The sequence below is a fragment of the Hemiscyllium ocellatum genome, chromosome 38 (genome assembly GCF_020745735.1).
Source record: "Hemiscyllium ocellatum isolate sHemOce1 chromosome 38, sHemOce1.pat.X.cur, whole genome shotgun sequence".
NCBI lineage: Eukaryota > Metazoa > Chordata > Chondrichthyes > Orectolobiformes > Hemiscylliidae > Hemiscyllium > Hemiscyllium ocellatum.
In genome coordinates, this window is record NC_083438.1 from 34,210,727 (window position 1) to 34,232,942 (window position 22,216).

The 22,216-nt window shown below is 50.0% G+C and overlaps 1 protein-coding gene across 1 annotated transcript; it reads left to right on the top strand.

Annotated features, from left to right (window-relative positions):
- The first annotated feature begins 1,031 nt into the window (after positions 1–1,031).
- LOC132833986 (nuclear factor 7, ovary-like) lies at positions 1,032–21,796 on the top strand. Its single transcript, XM_060852697.1, has 6 exons — positions 1,032–1,064; positions 11,521–11,874; positions 12,620–12,810; positions 16,367–16,462; positions 19,476–19,709; positions 21,530–21,796. The coding sequence occupies exons 2-6, from the start codon at positions 11,568–11,570 to the stop codon at positions 21,551–21,553; spliced, it is 852 nt and encodes a 283-aa protein (XP_060708680.1). The 5' UTR covers positions 1,032–1,064; positions 11,521–11,567; the 3' UTR covers positions 21,554–21,796.
- Positions 21,797–22,216: the final 420 nt, after the last annotated feature.

Here is a 22,216-nt window from a genome sequence, read left to right on the forward strand (position 1 = left end):
CACTGACTGAATCAGCTGAGCGTAACTTAAATTTAAATTATTAAATTATAAGTGTGTAAATATTTAACTTCAAATTGTGTTGTTTCTTGCTGATGTTTGTTCCAAGGTGTGATGAATTTTTTATGTATTTAAACGATTGTTACCGCGAAACTTTCAGGAAAATGTTTGTTTGCCTTCTGTGACTCAACGAAAAGTGTTTGAATGTGATAATGCTAAATAAATCAAAAGAGCTGTGACATCTCAATGATGGTCCTGTTCTTGTGTCCAGTTCTGAGATGTATAGAGTCATTTTTAAGGCAGGATAGAGACAGCATGGGGTTAGATACAGGGTAAAGCTACCTCTACACAGTATCACACACTCCCAGGACAGGGACAGCACGGGGTTAGATACAGTGTCCCCAATCAAACACTCCCAGGACAAGGACAGCATTGGGTTAGATACAGAGTAAACTTCCCTCTATACTGTCCCCCATCAAACGCTCCCATAACAGGGACTGCACGGGGTTCGATACAGAGTAAAGCTCTCGCTACACACTCTCCCGTCAAACACTCCCAGGATAGGGACAGCACGGGGTTAGACACAGAGTAAAGTTTTCTCTACACTGTCTCCTATCAAATACTCCCAGGAGAATGAAAGCACGGGGTTAGATACAGAGTAAAGCTCCTTTGTTGAATGTCTCTGTTCTGTGTCTCCATAACAAGATGTAAGTTTGTGTCTTAAAGTCTGTGTAACTGTTTTTATATGTCACTTAGCAAGGATGTGCCGGTGTGTGTGCATGTGTGTATATATGGTAAGTACATGTGTGTGTATATTTATCTGTGGGTCTGTCTCTGTGTGTCGGCACAAGGATGCTTGTGTGTGTCATGCTGAAGTATTCCTTGTCATCTTCTGAGATCAGTGTTGTTTCGATCAGTAGTTTCACTTCTGCTCTCGTGGAGTGAGGGTGCCTTTAAATTATAAAATGTTCCAAACATGACAGCAACTGAAATAACAAACTGAAAGTGAAAGAACCTTCAAGAGAGAGCGAGCAGAAAACCAAAAAGAGAGATTTTGATTTCAGCAGGTAAGGCTGATCGATGTGTGGAATTTCAGTGCCATCTTCTTTATCATGGTGAGTGTCTCCTGATGTTGGGCCGTTACATGAGAGATCATTTCGACTTATAAACCAAGAACTTAGTCATTGCTGTTGTAAACAAACACAGCTGCTGTCTTCTGCTATGGCGCAGAACTGACTCCAGCAGCTCGCTCTCTATTCCTTAATGAAGCCAGCAAAGAATCTAAAGACTAGCAGAACACCGTTTGGCACATTGTGCATCTGTTGGCAATTCAAAGGAGCTGTAATATTAGTCCCACCACCCACAGCCCCTCCCTTCCTCCCCCAAGATGGCCTTGCAAGTGAGACACACCTGTCATTTTTAATATGGTCAGAGTTAAAAACATCTGCAGATGCTGGAATCCAAAGTTGACAGGCAGGAGGCTGGGGGAACACAGCAAGGCAGGCAGCGTCAGGAGGGACAGGCAGAAGGCTGGAGGAACACAGCAAGGCAGGCAGCGTCAGGAGGGACAGGCAGGAGGCTGGGGGAACACAGCAAGGCAGGCAGCATCAGGAGGGACAGGCAGAAGGCTGGAGGAACACAGCAAGGCAGGCAGGAGGCTGGAGGAACACAGCAAGGCAGGCAGCGTCAGGAGGGACAGGCAGGAGGCTGGGAGAACACAGCAAGGCAGGCAGCATCAGGAGGGGCAGGCAGCATCAGGAGGGACAGGCAGGAGGCTGGGAGAACACAGCAAGGCAGGCAGCGTCAGGAGGGACAGGCAGGAGGCTGGGAGAACACAGCAAGGCAGGCAGCATCAGGAGGGACAGGCAGGAGGCTGGGAGAACACAGCAAGGCAGGCAGCATCAGGAGGGACAGGCAGGAGGCTGGGAGAACACAGCAGGGCAGGCAGCATCAGGAGGGACAGGCAGGAGGCTGGAGGGACACAGCAAGGCAGGCAGCATCAGGAGGGACAGGCAGGAGGCTGGGAGAACACAGCAAGGCAGGCAGCATCAGGAGGGACAGGCAGGAGGCTGGGAGAACACAGCAAGGCAGGCAGCATCAGGGGGGACAGGCAGGAGGCTGGGGGAACACAGCAAGGCAGGCAGCATCAGGAGGGACAGGCAGGAGGCTGGGAGAACACAGCAAGGCAGGCAGCACCAGGAGGGACAGGTAGGAGGTTGGGAGAACACAGCAAGGCAGGCAGGACCTGGAGGGACAGGCAGGAGGCTGGAAGGACCCTTCGGTCCAACTCGTCCATGCTGACCAGATATCCCAACCAATCTAGTCCCACCTGCCAGCCCCCGGCCCATATCCCTCCAAACCCTTCCTATTCATATACCCATCCAAATGCCTTTTAAATGCTGTCATTGTACCAGCCTCCACCACGTCTTATGGCAGTTCATTCCATACATGCACCACCCTCTGTGTGAAAACGTTGCCCCTTACGTCTCTTTTATGTCTTTCCCCTCTCACCCTAAACCTATGCCCCTCTAGTTCTGGACTCCCCAACCCCAGAGAAAAGACTTTGCCTATTTATCCTATCCATGCCCCTCATGATTTTATAAACCTCTCTAAGGTCACCCCCTCAGCCTCCGACGCTCCAGGGAAAACAGCCCCAGCCTGTTCAGCCTCTCCCTGTAGCTCAGATCCTCCAATCCTGGCAACATCCTTGCAAATCTTTTCTGAACCCTTTCAAGTTTCACAACATGTATCCAATGAGAAGGAGACCAGAATTGCATGCAATATTCCAACAGTGGCCTAACCAGTGGCCTAACCAATGTCCTGCACAGCCACAACATGACCTCCCAACTCCTGTACTCAATACTCAGACCAATAAAGAAAAGCATACCAAACACCGCCTTCACTATCCTATCTACCTGCGACTCCACTTTCAAGGAGCTATGAACCGACATTCCAAGGTCTCTTTGTTCAGCAACACCCCCTAGGACATTACCATTAAGTGTATAAGTCCTGCTAAGATTTGCTTTCCAAAATGCAGCACCTCGCATTTATCTGAATTAAACTCCATCTGCCACTTCTCAGCCCATTGGCCCATCTGGTCAAGATCCTGTTATAATCTGAGGTAACCCTCTTCGCAGTCCACTATACCTCCAATTTTGGTGTCATCTGCAAACTTATTAACTGTACCTCTTATGCTCGCAACCAAATCGTTTATGTAAATGACAAAAACTAGAGGACCCAGTGTGTTTCTATGCTGTACATCTCTATGACTCTATAACACAGCAAGCCAGGAGCATCAGGAGATGCAGAAGTCAGCGTTTCAGGTGTAACCCTTCTTCAGGCAGTAGCTGAAGAAGGGTCACGTTCAAAATGTCAACTTTACTTCCTGACACTGCCTGGCTTGCTGTGTTCTTCCAGTCTTCTACCTGTCTACTTTTAATATGATAACAGCAAAGATAAAGTCACCCCTGTCCCAGTGGACTCCTGTCTCACTACTGCTGGTAGTTTAACCTGAGGGTCACCACACCTCAGGCAAGGGGAGAGGTTGAGAAGGAGAGTCTCTCACAGTTAACCTCAGGTAGTGTGGGAATTGAACCCACACTGTTGGCAGTACTCCGATTTGCAAACCAACTGTCCAACCAACGGAGCTGACCAGTTCTCAACGTTAGCAATTGGGGACTGAAGGTATTTTTGTATTGAACTTGAAGCAGGTTGTTTTGGGATAATGCAGACAGATCTCTGGGATTAAAGACAGGGAGCGTCTCAATCTCTGAGCCAGAGGTTCATGGAACTGTCAGCCCGGAGAGGTGCGTACAAAATGTCGCCAAACAGGTCGAGTAGCAATTTGTAACTCCTTCCAACACACGTCAGTGCTGGGAGCCAGAGATATTCCAGCTACTTGTGGGAAGAATAGAACATAGAGCAGTACAGGCCCTTTGGCCCTCGATGTTGTGCTGATGCTTTATCCTACTGTAAGATCAGACTAACCCACTTCATTGTGCTTTCTTCTATGTGACTATCCATGAGTTGCTTAAACGTCCCTAATGTATCTGACTCTACTACCACTGCTGGCAGTGCATTCCACGCACCCACCGCTCTCTGTGTCAAGAACTTACCTCTGACATCTCCCCTAAACCTTCCTCCTATCACCTTAAAATTATGCCCCCTTGTGGTAGCCATTTCGACTATGGGAGAAAGTCTCTGGCTATCCACTCAATCGATGCATCTCATCATCTTGTACACCTCTATCAACTCACCTCTCATCCTTCTCTCCAATGAGAAAAGCCGTAGCTCCCAAATTGTTAAGATCTCATTCCCGTTGCTTCACAGTGCAGTCTGCATTGTCGCTCCACTAATTGGAGTGAACTGGACACACAGTAGATCATTAAAATACCATGGACCAGTATATACCTCCCAACCCAAAATTCCCCTTGTGGAATTACTCTGTCTTTGCTTTGCAAATCTAACCACGTCAGTTGTTATAGTCATGTTTGCCATTTACACCCAGGCCTTACAAGCCCTTCACCCTCTCACATCCCCTTCTTTCTAAAACCTGGACCACCTGATGTCTGTCCCACCATTCAGTGCGATCATAGCTGGTCTTGACTGCGTATGCTTGCCTTTTCTCCAGGTCTCTCCCTCAACCTCCTCCATCAACCTCAGATTTGTAATTAATAAACCATGTACCTCCATCAGGATTGTATCCTTGGCCCAACCTGCCTCGGTGACCTTCCATCCACCGTAAGGTCCGAAGTGGGGATGTTTGCCAATGATTGTACAATGTTCAGCATCATGATCAACTCTGAGAAAGTGAGGGCTGCAGATGCTGGAGATCAGAGTCGAAAAGTGTGGCGCTGGAGAAGCACAGCAGGTCAGGCAGCATCCGAAGAGAAGGAGAGTCGATGTTTCATGCATAAGCATTCCTGATGAAGAGCTTATGCTCAAAATGTTGACTCTCCTGCTCCTCAGATGCTGCCTGGCCGGTTGTGCTTTTCCAGCACCACATTTTTTGACCGTTCATCACTCGTCAGGGACTGAAGCAGGACATTGTTCAAACACAACAAAACCTGCAAAGTACACAGGTTTGACATGGTGACTGGCAGGTGTCATCCACTCCTCACAAATGCCAGGGATAGACCATCGCTAATATCACTATCTCCCCTTGACCTTCAGCAGTAGCATCCATAATGAATCCCTCCTTATTGACATCCTAGGGGTTACCATTGCTGTGAAGTTGAATGGGACCACCCATACAGATGCTATGGATACAAGCCAAAGGCTTGGTATTCTACAGAGTTATTCACCTCCTAACCCATTAGAAGCCTGGATTGGGGAGAGAGTGAGGACTGGGGATTAGAGTCACATGGTGCTGGAAAAGCACAGCCGATCAGGCAGCATCCAAGGAGCAGGAAAGTCGACGATTCGAGCATAAAGTCTTCATCAGGAATATGGGGGGAGGGGCTGAGATTCAGTAAATGGGAGGGGGTGTGTAGGGATTGAGGTAAGGTAGCTGGGAAGACGATTGGTGGACGAAGGTGGGGGGCTTATGGTGATAGGTCGGAGTGGAGGGTGGAGCGGATAGATATGAAGGAAGATGGATAGTTAGGACAGTTGGAGGTTTGGATCTGGGATAAGATGGGTGGAGGAGAGATGAGGAAACTGGTGAAATCGACATTGGTCCAGTGTGGTTGGAGGGTCCCAAGGTGGAAGCTGAGGCATTCTTCCTCCAGGTGCCAGGTGGCTAGAATTTGGTGGTGGAGGAGGCCCAGGACTTGCATGCCCTTGGCGGGTTGGGAGAGCAAGTTGAAGCATTCGGCCACAGGGTGGTGGGGTTGCTTGGTGCATGACCCCAGAGATGTTCTCTGAAATGTTGTGCAAGTTGACATCCTATCTCCCCAATGTAAAGGAGACTACACTGGGAGCAAAGGAAACAGGAGATGATGTGCGTGGAGGTGTAGGAATAGACAAGGCACAAGTCAGGATTGTGATGGAATACTCCCCACTTGCCCTGGATGGGGGTAGCTCCAACAACACTCAAGAAACTCGACAATGTTCAGGCTGGAAGAGCTCAGTTGATTTGATGTTTAAGATGGTCATTGGAAAGCCAATCTTCATGCTGCTGACTCATAGCTGGGACAGTGTTTGCAGACACACTGCAGCAACTCACCGAGAATCCATCAAGAACATCTTCCAAACTGCAATGTCAACACCTAAAAGGACATGGTTAGCAGATGGGTACAATCATCTTCAGCACTTGCAGGCTGCCTTTTGAGTCGGTGACATCCTGACTTGGAAACATATCAGGCGTTCACTGGGTTAATTTCTACCCTCTTGTTTTCTCCCCTCCCCGCCAATAGTATTGTTGGCATGCCTACACACCAGGACACTCCACCACATTCACAAGGACCGTTAGACACGAACAATAGATGCTAACTCAATCAGAAACAACCATATCCTGTGAAAAGATTATTTAAGAAAAGATCCTGAAGGGGTTTGAAAAAGGAAATTCTGGGTTGATGTTTCCCACCACAGGGGGACTTAGAGCTTAGAACGTAGAACAGTACAGGCCCTTCAGCCCTCGATGTTGTGCCAGCCTTTTACCCTACTCGAAGATCAGATTAACTATAAATAGAAAGCGGGCTACACCACTAGTGCTTCATCCGGAGGCTCACTGAAGATGTTACCTAGTATGGTGATGAAATGTCTGAAAACGAACTTTCCATCTCAGCGAGCAAACCTACATTCATAACCTCAAGCTGAGCTACAAGTCTTCTCAAAACTTGCTATCAGACTAACCTACATCTCCTTTGTTGTACTATCTTCTATGCACCTACCTAAGAGTCCCTTAAATGTCCCTAATTTATCTGACTCCACTACCACTGCTGGCAGTGCATTCCATGCACCCACTACTCTCTGTGTAAAGAACCTAACTCCGACATTTTCCCTAACCTTCCTCTAATCATCTTAAAATTATGCCCCCTCGTGATAGCCATTTCGTCTGTGGGAAAAAGTCTTTGTCTATTCACTCTATCTATGCCCCTCACCATCTTTTGTGCCTCTATCAACTCACATGGAGACATACTCAACAATCAGTGTCTTTCATTTGAGACAGAGGTGATGGGATGCAAGTTTGATATATCATTGTCGTTTGTGGATTTGGATTGCAAAGTCGAGTTAAATAAATTTTTGGATTTCGGGGTGGCGAAGGTTGGTCTTTTCTTTTTAAAGAAAGGGTCAGAAAGTCTTTTAGAATCGGGAGAAAGATAGTCTTTTCAAGAAATCGTGTGACTTCAGCAAAATGACTTCATGAGTTACTGTGTGGGTAAACACTATTTAACGTCATGGAGTGGTGCTGAAAGTCTAACCCCTTGGAGATGGTCATCGGCTGCTACTCAGACAGTGTGGAAGTCACCCAGGGCTGACCAGACCAAGTCTGGATGTTGTTGTGGACACATTCAGCGTCAGAGATGTGGTAAATGGAAAAGTGTTGACTCGTTCTGAGGTGTGTGATACAGAGTCATAGAGTCCTCGAGCATGGAGACAGGCCCTTTGGCCCACACTGCTCCATGCTGACCAAAATCTCCATCCACACTAACCCCATTTCCCTGCACTTGGCCCATATCCTTCTAATCCTTTCCTATCCATGCATTTGTCCAAATGGCTTTTAAATGTTGTTGATGAACCCTCCTCAACCCGCCTCTACTAGTTCCATAAACGTACCACAGAAGTACTACGCTCCGTGTAAAAAAAACATTGCCCCTCGCGCTCCCTTTTATTCTTTGCTGAAAATGTGTTGCTGGAAAAGCGCAGCAGGTCAGGCAGCATCCAAGGAGCAGGAGAATCGACGTTTCGGGCATGAGCCCTTCTTCAGGAATGAGGAAAGTGTGTCCAGCAGGCTAAGATAAAAGGTAGGGAGGAGGGACTTGGGGTGCGGTGTTGGAAATGCGATAGGTGGAAGGAGGTCAGGGTGAGGGAGATAGGCCAGAGTGGGGGTGGGGGCGGAGAGGTCAGGAAGAAGATTGCAGGTTAGGAGGGCGGTGCTGAGTTCGAGGGATTTGACTAAGACAAGGTGGGGGGAGGGGAAATGCAGAAACTGGAGAAATCTGAGTTCATCCCTTGTGGTTGGAGGATTCCTAGGCGGAAGATGAGGCGCTCTTCCTCCAGCCGTCGTGTTGCTATGGTCTGGCAATGGAGGAGGCCTGCATGTCCTCGGTGGAGTGGGAGGGGGAGTTAAAGTGTTGAGCCACGGGGTGTTTGGTTTGGTTGGTCCGGGTGTCCCAGAGGTGTTCTCTGAAACGTTCCACAAGTAGGCGGTCTGTCTCCCCAATATAGAGGAGGCCACATCGGGTGCAGCGGATGCAGTAAATGATGTGTGTGGAGGTGCAGGTGAATTTGTGGCGGATATGGAAGGATCCCTTGGGGCCTTGGAGAGAAGTAAGGGAGGAGGTGTGGGCGCAAGTTTTGCATTTCTTGCGGTTGCAGGGAGTGGAGGTTGGGTTGGTAGAGGGTGTGGACCTGAACTATTACCGCGCCTCCCTTGTCTGCCGGTTTGATGAGGTTGGGATTGGAGCGGAGGGAGTGGAGGGCTGCACGTTCCGAGGGTGAGAGGTTGGAGTGGGTGAGAGGGGTGGAGAGGTTGAGGTGGTTAATGTCGTGGCGGCAGTTGGATATGAAGAGATCGAGGGCAGGTAAGAGGCCAGCACGGGGTGTCCAGGTGGGTGGGGTGTGTTGGAGGCGGGAGAAGGGGTTGTCAGATGGTGGGCAAGAGTCTTGGTTGAAGAAGTAGGCGCGGAGGCGAAGGCGGCGGAAGAATTGTTCGATGTCTCGCCGCGTGGTGAACTCGTTTATCCGAGAGTGCAGGGAAATGAAGATGAGGCCTCTGCCGAGGACTGATCTTTCATCCTCAGAGAGGGGGACGTCTGGAGGGATGGTGGAAACACGGCAAGGCTGGGAGCTAGGACCTGGTGTGGGGCTGGAGCTGGGAGTGGGGGTGGGGATGGAGATCGGCGTGGGGGCGGGGACAGAGGTCAGAGTGGGGGCGGGGTTAGGCGTGGGTGCGGAGTAATCTTTCATCCTCAGGGAGGGAGAGATCTGGAGGGACCGTCTCACCTTCGGAACGTGCAGCCCTCCACTCCCTCCGCTCCAATCCCAACCTCGCCATCAAACCAGCAGACAAGGGAGGCGCAGTAGGAGTTTGGCACACCGACCTTTACACCGCTGAGGCTAAACGCCAGCTCGCGGACGCCTCCTCCTATTGCCCCCACCATGACCCCACCTCTCACCACCAAACCATTGTCTCCCAGACCATCCATAACCTCATCACCTCAGGGGATCTCCCATCCACCGCCTCCAACATCATAGTCCCACAACCCCGCACCGCCCGTTTCTACCTCCTGTCCAAAATCCACAAACCTGACTGCCCCGGCCGACCCATTGTCTCAGCCTGCTCCTGCCCCACCGAACTCATCTCCCAATACCTCGACACGGTCCTGTCCCCCTTAGTCCAAGAACTCCCCACCTACGTTCGGGACACCACCCACGCCCTCCACCTCCTCCATGATCTTTGCTTCCCCTGTCCCCAAACTCCTTATCTTCACCATGGACATCCAGTCCCTGTACACCTCCATCCCCCATCACGAAGGACTCAAAACCCTCCGCTTCTTCCTTTCCCGCCGCACCAACCAGTACCCTTCCACTAACACCCTCCTTCGACTGACTGAACTGGTCCTCACCCTGAACAACTTCTCTTTCCAATCCTCCCACTTCCTCCAAACCAAAGGAGTTGCCATGGGCACCTTCATGGGCCCCAGCTATGCCTGCCTCTTCGTAGGATATGTGGAACAGTCCATCTTCCGCAGCTACACTGGCACCACCCCCCACCTTTTCCTCCGCTGTATCGGTGCTGCCTCGTGCTCCCATGAGGAGGTTGAACAGTTCATCCACTATACCAACACCTTCCACCCTGACCTCAAATTTACCTGGACTGTCTCAGACTCCTCCCTCCCCTTCCTAGACCTTTCCATTTCTATCTTGGGCGACCGAATTAACACGGACATATACTATAAAGCAACTGACTCCCACAGCTACCTGGACTACACCTCCTCCCACCCTGCCCCCTGTAAAAACACCATCCCATGCTCCCAATTCCTTCGTCTCCGCCGCATCTGCTCCCAGGAGGACCAGTTCCAATACCGTACAACCCAGATGGCCTCCTTATTCAAAGACCGCAATTTCCTCTCAGACGTGATCGACGATGCCCTCCACTGCATCTCCTCCACTTCCCGCTCCTCTGCTCTTGAGCCCCACCCCTCCAATCGCCACCAGGACAGAACCACACTGGTCCTCACCTACCACCCCACCAACCTCCATATACATCGTATCATCCGTCGTCATTTCCGCCACCTCCAAACGGACCCCACCACCAGGGATATATTTCCCTCCCCTCCCCTATCAGCGTTCCGAAAAGACCACTCCATGACTCCCTCGTCAGATCCACACCCCCCACTAACCCAACCTCCACTCCCAGCACCTTCCTCTGCAACTGCAGGAAATGCAAAACTTGCGCCCACACATCCCCCATTACCTCCCTCCAAGACTCCAAGGGATCCTTCCATATCCGCCACAAATCCACCTGTACCTCCACACACATCATCTATTGCATCTGCTGCAACCGATGTGGCCTCCTCTATATTGGGGAGACAGGCCGCCTACTTGCAGAACGTTTCAGAGAACACCTCTGGAACACCTGGGCCAACCAACCCAACCACCCCGTGGCTCAACACTTCAACTCCCCCTCCCACTCCACCAAGGACATGCAGGTCCTTGGACTCCTCCATTGCCAGAACATAACAACACGACGGTTGGAGGAAGAGCGCCTCATCTTCCGCCTGGGAACCCTCCAACCACAAGGGATGAACTCAGATTTCTCCAGTTTCCTCATTTCCCCTCCCCCCACCTTGTCTCAGTCAAATCCCTCGAACTCAGCACCGCCCTCCTAACCTGCAATCTTCTTCCTGACCTCTCCGCCCCACCCCCACTCCGGCCTATCACCCTCACCTTGACCCCCTTCCACCTATCGCATTCCCAACACCCCTCCCCCAAGTCCCTCCTCCCTACCTTTTATCTTAGCCTGCTGGAGACACTTTCCTCATTCTTGAAGAAGGGCTCATGCCCGAAACGTTGATTCTCCTGCTCCTTGGATGCTGCCTGACCTGCTGCGCTTTTCCAGCAACACATTTTCAGCTCTGATCTCCAGCATCTGCAGTCCTCACTTTCTCCCTTTTATTCTTTACTCTCTAACCTTAAACTGATGCCCTCTAGTCCTCAATCCCCCAACCCTTGGAAGAAGACTGAGAGCATTCACCCTATCCATGCCTCTCATGATTTTATAAGGTTACCCCCCCCCCCCCCCCCCCCCCCCCCCCCACCTTGGTCTCTTATGCTGTAAAGAAGGAAGTCCTAGCTGGTTCAACCTCTCTCTATAACTCAGATCGATATTTAACCCGAGTTTCTGGTTTCGTCCAGGTCCTGGCACACCCTGCTGGAACCTAGCCACTGCCCCGTTGGTGGAAATGGCCCAGTACCTGAGTGATGACAAGGATGAAGGAGATAAGAGGAACGTGCTTGGTGTTGAGTTGACATGTGGTGTCTGTATGGGATTTTACCAGGAGCCAGTGCGTCTGCCCTGTGAGCACAGCTTCTGCAAAGTCTGCATTGACCAGGTCTTTGAGAATGTGGAGCCAGAATCAGATTACCGCTGCCCCATCTGCAGGCAGTCCTACCAGAGCAAGCCAAAGATGACCAAGCACCTAGTCCTGGTCAGGCTGGTGGAGGCCTACAACAAGATGATGCACAGGAAAGAGTGTCCCACCTCCTTGGGTAAGATGCAATTCTTTAATGTGCTTCCTCACCTCTTTACATGACAACATTATAGAGGAAGAGAAACCATTCACATACACTCTCACACAATAGCTCAGAGGTAATCTTCCCCCCAACTCTGACACCAGAGGTTACAAGTTCAAAACTCTCTTGGGAAACCACAGAAGATATCTCTGCCCATTTCTCCCAGTGTTAGTGCTGAGGGAGTGCTGCACTGTCGGAGGGCAGTGCTGAGGGAGTGCTGCACTATTGGAGGGTCTGTGCTGAGGGAGTGCCGCACTGTCGGAGGGTCAGTGCTGAGGGAGTGCTGCACTGTCGGAGGGTCAGTGCTGAGGGAGTGCCGCACTGTTAGAGGGTCAGCGCTGAGGGAGTGCCGCACTGTTGGAAGGTCAGTGCTGAGGGAGTGCTGCACTGTCGGAGGGTCAGTGCTGAGGGAGTGCCGCACTGTTAGAGGGTCAGCGCTGAGGGAGTGCCGCACTGTCGGAGGATCAGCGCTGAGGGAGTGATGCACTGTTGGAGGGTCAGTGCTGAGGGAGTGCCGCGCTGTCGGAGGGTCAGCGCTGAGGGCGTGCTGCACTGTCGGAGGATCAGCGCTGAGGGAGTGATGCACTGTTGGAGGGTCAGTGCTGAGGGAGTGCTGCACTGTTGGAGGGTCAGTGATGAAGCCTTTGAGTCTGTCGTTGGTGTTAGCTATGTGCTTTATTGACTGCATTGACAAAACATGCTCTCCTGCCCATCTCTGCAGAGGAGGTGGAAGATTCCCACACTGCTGTCGAAAGCAGCCTGGGAGGGAGAACCTGCCGGATTCACTCTGGGGAAGAGTTGACTCATTTGTGCTTCAAGGAATGGGTGCTGCTATGTCCCTTGTGTGTATCGAGTGATCACCATGTGAACCACACTGCCACCCCATTGGTTCAGGTCACCGAAGACTGGAAGGTAAGGCAACCTGGGCAGACTATGTGGGAAATAGAACCCACTCACTTCAATAATTTCAGTCCGAGACAAGATCTGAAGCAGCAGTATCGTTTATGATACGCTTGCAAGCGTGGTGTCTAAAATAGACACGCAGAGTTTAGCAAGTACATATCTTATATACAATTCATTTCTCTTTCCCTCCTCCCACTACTCCCCTGTTTACATCTCCCACTACTCTAAACCCGATTTGGACTATCACCTGATGAAGGAGCGTCGCTCCGAAAGCTAGTGTGTGCTTCCAATTAAACCTGTTGGACTATAACCTGGTGTTGTGTGATTTTTAACTTTGTACTCTAAACCCGGCTGTTTATTTTTTTTTTAGATTACTTACAGTGTGGAAACAGGCCCTTCGGCCCAACAAGTCCACACCGACCCGCCGAAGCGCAACCCACCCATACCCCTACATATACCCCTTACCTAACACTATGGGCAATTTAGCATGGCCAATTCACCTGACCCGCACATCTTTGGACTGTGGGAGGAAACCGGAGCACCCGGAGGAAACCCACGCAGACACGGGGAGAACGTGCAAACTCCACACAGACAGTCGCCTGAGGCGGGAATTGAACCCAGATCCCTGGCGCTGTGAGGCAGCAGTGCTAACCACTGTGCCACCATGCCGCCCCTGGCCTCATCCGGCCTTGTACAATACAAATGTCTGTCCTGCATGGCCATTTCACCACATCCCTCTGTGGTCCATAGGTATATATCCTCCTCCACTGCCATCTGCTTCCTTGCTGGCTGAAGCAATATTTCCTTCCATTCTGTGTCCATACTGAGCCTTATGATCTCTTGATGGTGGTTTTTTTTCGTTTTTGCAGAAGCAGGAATCAGATGCTTGTGACTGTTTGTACAGGCATTTCTAGCTTAACCTACACCCCCTCCCCTCACAGCACCTTATCTATTTGTCTGTAACACCTACCATTATTTGCAGGCACATTTCATTCTTGTATGCACATTTTAGCTAATACAAAAACAGTTATCTATTTCCTTCACATAGTTTTCATTCTTGTTAACTCAGCTCTTGGCTGAAACAATCACACACTGGTGTGAGTTCACTTACCTTGCATAAGCAATTATGATTACAGAAGTATCACTACTTTACCGATATCCCACAGACAGGCAGCTGGGAACCATCCTAGAGCTGGCACTGGGAGTACCTGGCAGGAAAGGATGGAAATGCTGTACACCTGAAGCTGAATATTGCTGCCCCTGCTGGGTGACGAGATGTTAACAGCCCCAGCCCCAGCCCCAGGTGGGATGATGTTGGAAGCATCCATGTTGCTTTAGCATTAATGCTTTGACATGGATGCATTGTTGTGCCATTAGTCATTCTCAGTTGTTTGAGCAGTGTTTCTTGGGATTGTCATTCATACTGTATCTTAGCTGTATTTGTGCTGTATCTGTGATGCATTCATGTTACATCTGTGCTACAATTTAGATTAGATTCCCTACGGTGTGGAAACAGGCCCTTTGGTCCAACAAGTCCACACTGACCCTCCAAAGAGTAAACCACCCAAACCACTTTTCCCTCTGACTAATGCACCTATCACTATGGGACAATTTAGCATGGCCAACCCACCCTAACCTGCACATCCCTGGACACTGTGCGACAATTTAGCATGGCCAACCCACCCTAACCTGCACATCCCTGGGCACTATGGGACAATTTAGCATGGCCAACCCACCCTAACCTGCACATCCCTGGACACTATGGGACAATTTAGCATTGCCAATCCACCCTAACCTGCACATCCCTGGACACTATGGGACAATTTAGCATGGCCAACCCACCCTAACCTGCACATCCCTGGGCACTATGGGACAATTTAGCATGGCCAATCCACCCTAACCTGCACATCCCTGGGCACTATGGGACAGTTTAGCATGGACAATCCACCCTAACCTACACATCCCTGGGTACTATGGGACAATTTAGCATGGCTAATCCACCCTAACCTGCACATCCCTGGGCACTATGGGACAATTTAGCATGGCCAATCCACCCTAACCTGCACATCCCTGGACATATGTGACAATTTAGCATGGCCAATCCACCCTAACCTGCACATCCCTGGACACTATGGGACAATTTAGCATTGCCATTCCACCCTAACCTGCACATCCCTGGGCACTATGGGACAATTATCATTGCCAATCCACCCTAACCTGCACGTACCTGGGCACTATGGGACAATTTAGCATGGCCAATCCACCCTAACCTGCACATCCCTGGGCACTATGGGACAATTTAGCATGGCCAATCCATCCTAATCTGCACATCCCTGGACACTATGGGACAATTTAGCGTGGCCAATCCACCCTAACCTGCACATCCCTGGGCACTACGGGACAATTTAGTGTGGCCAATCCACCCTGACCTGCACATCCCTGGACACTATGGGACAATTTAGCGTGGCCAATCCACCCTAACCTGCACATCCCTGGGCACTACGGGACAATTTAGTGTGGCCAATCCACCCTGACCTGCACATCCCTGGGCACTATGGGACAATTTAGCATGGCCAATCCACCCTAACCTGCACATCCCTGGACATATGTGACAATTTAGCATGGCCAATCCACCCTAACCTGCATATCCCTGGACACTATGGGACAATTTAGCATTGCCATTCCACCCTAACCTGCACATCCCTGGGCACTATGGGACAATTATCATTGCCAATCCACCCTAACCTGCACGTACCTGGGCACTATGGGACAATTTAGCATGGCCAATCCACCCTAACCTGCACATCCCTGGGCACTATGGGACAATTTAGCATGGCCAATCGATCCTAATCTGCACATCCCTGGACACTATGGGACAATTTAGCGTGGCCAATCCACCCTAACCTGCACATCCCTGGGCACTACGGGACAATTTAGTGTGGCCAATCCACCCTGACCTGCACATCCCTGGACACTATGGGACAATTTAGCGTGGCCAATCCACCCTAACCTGCACATCCCTGGGCACTATGGGACAATTTGGCATGGCCAATCCACCCTAACCTGCACATCCCTGGGCACTACGGGACAATTTAGTGTGGCCAATCCACCCTGACCTGCACACTTTTGGACTGTGGGAGGAAACCGGAGAACCCGAAGGAAACCCATGCAGACACGGGGAGAATGTGCAAACTCCATGCAGACAGTCTCCAATTTATGCTACAGTTCATGCTGCATTTGTGCTGCAATTAATCCTGCGTCTATGATGCAATATGCACTGCTTCTGTGCTGTAATTTATGCTACATCAGTGCTCAATCCGGCCATGCAGCATGGGTGCACCATACATGCAGTGCTCCTGCAATTTGCTGCAGTTATGTTGGGGTGATCTCGGTGCTACTTTATGTAGCTCCTTGTTGCTTTTCAATTGGCTTTACATTGCACTGAAGCATGGTTTGTGAACAGGTCTAGGTGTTCACTCGATTGACCCTGGAGTGACGAAGGTAGAAATGATACTCAGACAAACGTGTTGCCTTATAAAATGATAGTCTTTCTTTCTCTGAGCAGAAAATGCTGCCAAATATTGTTGAAAGTCTGGAAGAAAACCACGCAAAGTTGTCTGTCCAGGTCATGCAGTACGCGGAGCTGGAGGAGAAGGCAAAGGTGAGACAGTTCTCCTTTTGTAAGTGTTCCCATCCTTGTTTACTGGCCTGTTTTCCTGAAAAGAAACTTATCGGCTGGTTTCATTGAATCCACGGATCCACGGATCCGGTTTCCACAGTTTCAGTTCTCCGCAGTTTACTACCCCCCTGAAAATATTAAATGGAACATTCCAGAAATAAACGATTCATAAGTTTCAAATTGTTTCAAGTCATAAGTTTCAATTCAAAATATAGGCTTCGCTACTGTCCACAGTTTTGGGCCTCCGTGGTAGATTTTGGAATGTAACACCTGTGGATAAGGGGAGGGGGGAGGAACTATTGTACGTGGATAAGGTGGGACCCAAGGAAGGACTGATTAAATTTTGGATAAAATTCAGATGCAGGTCTTGGAAATACTTACTTAAAAATTGGGAGGTGGAGTGGCGTGGTTTTGTTTGTTTGATTTTGAATGTTGTCAATTCTCATCAAATATCATGCAGTGTCTCAGCCTGAACAGAGTTTTCAGAGCAGGTTGTTCGATGTGGAATAACTTGCATTGCAAGAAACTATGTAATGTATCTTAAACAGTGAAATGCGTAGGATTGTAAGTTCTATGGGATGAGATGTTTAATTGGAAAGGTTTTCATGTTGTGTCGTTCAAGCTGAATTGAAGTCCCTTCTCTTGTAGAAAGGATGATATTCAAGCAGTAACTTCATTGGTATCTCCACTGAGAGGAAAAGAGCAGTGACGTTCTGCTAAATTTGTCCTCAAAACTTATCCAAGTTCAGACACTTTTTAAGTTATGTTTTCTTTATTTGATTCTAAATTAATGTGACTTGCACTGTACATGGGTGGTACACACTTTTCACCGTATTTAATGTTGAATACACGTGACAATAAATTTCTCAACCAGACTGTTGTGTTTGGTTTGTGGACTGCAAGTTAGGAAGGATGTCACTGCTTCAGGGAGGGATTTATACAGAAACCTGCTGTGAAAACTCTGTCCAGGTTTTGGCATCTAAGATGATTTGTGAAGATGGATCAAGGGAGAGGGACATCGGTTGCATGGTGAGATCTGAGAGGAGAGAAGATTCGGTGGAGATTTCACTGAGTGTCTTGAACAGGGTAGAGAGACAACAGCTGTTCCCTGTGGTTGAAGGGTTAGTAGCAAAGGGGGCATAGTTTCAAGGTGAAAGGCAGGAGGTTTCAAGGGGATTTGAGGAAAACAGTTTCCAGCCAGAAGGTGGTAGGGATATGGGATGCACTGCTGGGAGGGTAGTTGAGGTGGGAAACCTCACAAACTTCCAAACATACTTGGATGAGAACTTACAGTGCCACAATATTCAAGGCTATGTGCCTAATGCAGGTGAGAGGGACAACTGTAAAAATTAAAGTAGTTTTTAACAGCACAGATCTGATGGGCTGAAGGACCTCTTCTCGATTATATGATTCTAATGAGGTGTTCAAAGTTATGAGGGGCCTGGACAAAGAGGAAATGGAGAAATGAAGAAGGTTTAAACCAGAGCGATTGAGTTACAAGGAGAGGCTTAATAGGCTGGGGCTGTTCTCCCTGGAGCGTCAGAGGCTGAGGGGTGACCTTATAGAGGTTTATAAAACCATGAGGGGCATGGATAGGGTAAATAGACAAGGTCTTTTCTCCAGGATAGGGGAATCCAAAAGTAGAGGTCGTAGAGGTTTAAGAGTGAGAGGGGTAAAGATTCAAAAGAGACCTAAAGGGCAACTTTTTCACACAGAGGGTGGTGCGTGTGTGGAATGAGCTGCCTAGGGAAGTGGTGGAGGTGAGTATAATTAGACCAGATGCATGACTAGGAAAGGATATGGGCCACACGCAGGCAAATGGGACTAGTTCAGTTTTGGGGTACCTGGTCAGCATGGACAAGTTGGGCCGAAGGGGCTGTTTCGTGCTGTGTGACTCTAGAAACTGATTAGCATCTGGAGTGCACTTCCCGAGAGTACAGCAGAGCTGCTTCAGTGACCGCCTCCAAGGGAATTGGTTCATTAGAGAGAAAAACCATGTTGGGGTCCCAGGAGAGGGAGTGGGAATGGCTGCATTGTTCTTACAAGAGAGCCAGCACAGACAGAATGGGCCAAGTGGACTCTTTCAGTGCTTTAACCTCCTTCCCTGATTAGAGTTGGCTTTATGGAGCAGGTGGGACTAGTTCCTCTTTGTACCTTCTGATCAACCCATTCTGAGGCACGGCTGAACACCCCTGGAGCACTCGGCATTTGAACCTGGACCTCTGAACTCAGAGGTAGGGACATTACCACCACACCACAAGAGTCCCTTAACAAGTTTTGATTTTTTTAACAAATGATTCAGAAAGATGTTGTGAAACTTGAAAGGGTTCAGAAAAGATTTACAAGGATGTTGCCAGGGCTGGAGGATTTGAGCTACAGGGAGAGGCTAAACAGGCTGGGGCTGTTTTCTCTGGAGCGTCGGAGGCTGAGGAGTGACCTTAAAGAGGTTTACAAAATTATGAGGGGCATGGAGAGGGTGAATAGCCAAGGTCTTTTCTCTGGGGTAGCGGAATCCAGAACTAGAGGGCCTAGGTTTAGGGTGAGAGTGGAAAGAGATAAAAGAGACATAAGGGGCAACTTTTTCACACACAGGGTGGTACGTGTATGGAATGAGCTGCCAGAGGCAGTGGTGGAGGCTGGTACAATTGCAACATTTAAGAGGCATTTGGATGGGTATATGAATAGGAAGGGTTTGGAGGGATATGGGCCGGGTGGTGGCAGGTGGGACTAGATTGGGTTGGGATATCTGGGTCGGCATGGACGGGTTGGGCCGAAGGGTCTGTTTCCGTGCTATACATCTCTATGACTTTATGATTCTATGTAATCTATTCGTCCTCATCAGTCTGTTCAGAGATGTTATTCCACAGCTCTGGAGCAGTGGGATGTGAACACTGGACTCCCAGTCCAGGGGTAGGGACACTACCTCTGTACCACAAGAACCCTACTGGATGCACTCCGATGCCTGACTAACCGCGTGTGTTGTCCCCGTGTTCAGGTGGAGATTGCTGATGCCAAGGACAGGGCAGAAGGTCAGATTGACCGCCTGATCGAGTTCCTGCAGAACGAGAAGGAGCGGTTAATGATTGACATGCAACACGTCGGGAATGACCACCTCGATTCCAGCCACGGCCTCCAGGCGCAGGCCACGCACAGGCTGGAACACTGCGAGGATACCATCCAATCGTTACGGGAGGCATCCAGGCTTCGGGACAACTTCGAGTTTGTCAGAGTATGACGTTTCAGATTCGATCACTGATTGAGTTTTCTGCTGCAGTTCCTTCCTGTGCACTCCTCCCTCCTGTCTCTCCTCTAGGCTATGTGTGACGCGCCTTTCTTGCTCTCTCTGCATGAGGGTCTCGTGTGTGTTGGTATCACCTTCCACCAAGTTTCTCCAGTCGGATTGTTTCTGCTGTCTCTCTCTCTCTCTCTTTCTCTGTGAATGTGTCTGCCTGTGTTTTTTGTGTGTGTGAGACAGAGAGAGAGAGAGAAAGACTGTTATTGCTTGTCTTTGTGTTTCTGCTGTGTCTGTATCTCTGTGAGACCATTTTCCTGCTGTCTGTCTGTCTCTGTTTTTACTGGCTATCTCTCTGACTGTAGCTGTTTATTTCTCCTGTCTCTTTTTCTATCTCTGAGATTGTGTGTTTGTTTCTGTCTGCCTCTTAATAAATGCATCTGTCTGCTGTCTATCTGTGTGACTGTGTCGACATGTCTGTCTACCTCTCTCTGTGTCTGTCTGCTGTCTCTATCTCTGTTACTGTGTCTATGTTTGTGCTGTCTCTGTCTCTGAGAGGCAGACAGACCTTCTCTGTCTATCTGAATTTCTACTATCTCTTTCTCTGTCAGACTGTCTCACTCTGTGTTTCTGCTGTCCCTCTGTGACTTTGTCTGTAGGCAGGCAGTATCAGGAGGGACAGGCAGGAGGCTGGGGGAACACAGCAAGGCAGGCAGCATCAGGATGGACAGGCAGGAGGCTGGGGGAACACAGCAGGGCAGGCAGCGTCAGGAGGGACAGGCAGGAGGCTGGGAGAACACAGCAGGGCAGGCAGCGTCAGGAGGAACAGGCAGGAGGCTGGGAGAACACAGCAGGGCAGGCAGCATCAGGATGGACAGGCAGGAGGCTGGGGGAACACAGCAGGGCAGGCAGCGTCAGGAGGGACAGGCAGGAGGCTGGGAGAACACAGCAGGGCAGGCAGCGTCAGGAGGGACAGGCAGGAGGCTGGGAGAACACAGCAAGGCAGGCAGCATCAGGAGGGACAGGCAGGAGGCTGGGGGAACACAGCAAGGCAGGCAGCGTCAGGAGGGACAGGCAGGTGGGTGGGAGAACACAGCAAGGCAGGCAGCACTAGGAGGGACAGGCAGGAGGCTGGGAGAACATAGCAAGGCAGGCAGCATCAGGAGGGACAGGCAGGAGGCTGGGGGAACACAGCAAGGCAGGCAGCATCAGGAGGGACAGGCAGGTGGGTGGGAGAACACAGCAAGGCAGGCAGCACCAGGAGGGACAGGCAGGAGGCTGGGAGAACATAGCAAGGCAGGCAGCACCAGGAGGGACAGGCAGGAGGCTGGGGGAACACAGCAAGGCAGGCAGCATCAGGAGGGACAGGCAGGTGGGTGGGAGAACACAGCAAGGCAGGCAGCGTCAGGAGGGACAGGCAGGTGGGTGGGAGAACACAGCAAGGCAGGCAGCATCAGGAGGGACAGGCAGGAGGCTGGGAGAGCACGGCAAGGCAGGCAGCACCAGGAGGTGGAGAAGACAACATTTCAGGTGTAACCTGGAGAAGGGTTAGACCCGTAACGTTGACTTCTCCACCCCCTGGTGCTGCCTGCCTTGCTGTGCTCTCCCAATATCCTGCCTTTCTGGATCTGCAATATGAGCCTGTGTGCTGGAATACTGCAACAGGCCTAGGGCAGAAATGTTAGCATCAGAGTGAGATGGTGGATTGAAATGCCGTCTCGCAGACAGACGCTGAGTGTTGTACAAAGTTTGCAGACCGACACTTTCTGCTTTTATATCAGGCCACTGAGACGTGCAACAATTTATTTCTCTGTTAGATTGTGGTACAGTCTGCCATCTAGAGGCTGAATGCGGAATGAACCTTGTATCATGTCACGTGGAATCAGGGAATGGCAACAGGAGTCCATTCTGTCCATCAGGCCATGCCAGCCGGTGACTCCTCCAGTCTCTCCCCTGCAGGTCTGCAAATCTTTCCTCTTGGGATAATGATCTAATTGTCTAACCTGCGAATCCTAACCACTCAATTCATAAAAACAGATTTTCCACATGCTGCTAATATTCAAAGTTTGGGAGAAGATTTGTAGCTCGGGTGCTTGTTGTTGTGTTTCTGTTCATAGAACCACAAAAACACAGAAATAGAGAACACACACTGGATCATCAATGCCACACTCACAGGAATCCGATTCACTAGAGAGGAAGAAAAGGACAACCAGCTCCCATTCCTAGACGTGATAGTACAGAGAACACCGAACGGAGAATTCACCACAAAGGTATATAGGAAAACAACACACACAGACCAAGTCCTGAACTATGAAAGCAACCACCCCAACACACACAAACGAAGTTGCATTAAGACACTGTTCAAAAGGGCCACAACACACTGCAGTACACCAGAACTGCAAAAAGAGGAAGAAGAACACCTATACAATGTATTCACCAAAAACGGATACCCCGCAATTTCATCAACAGATGCCTAAGGGAAAGACAACGGAACGAGGACATGC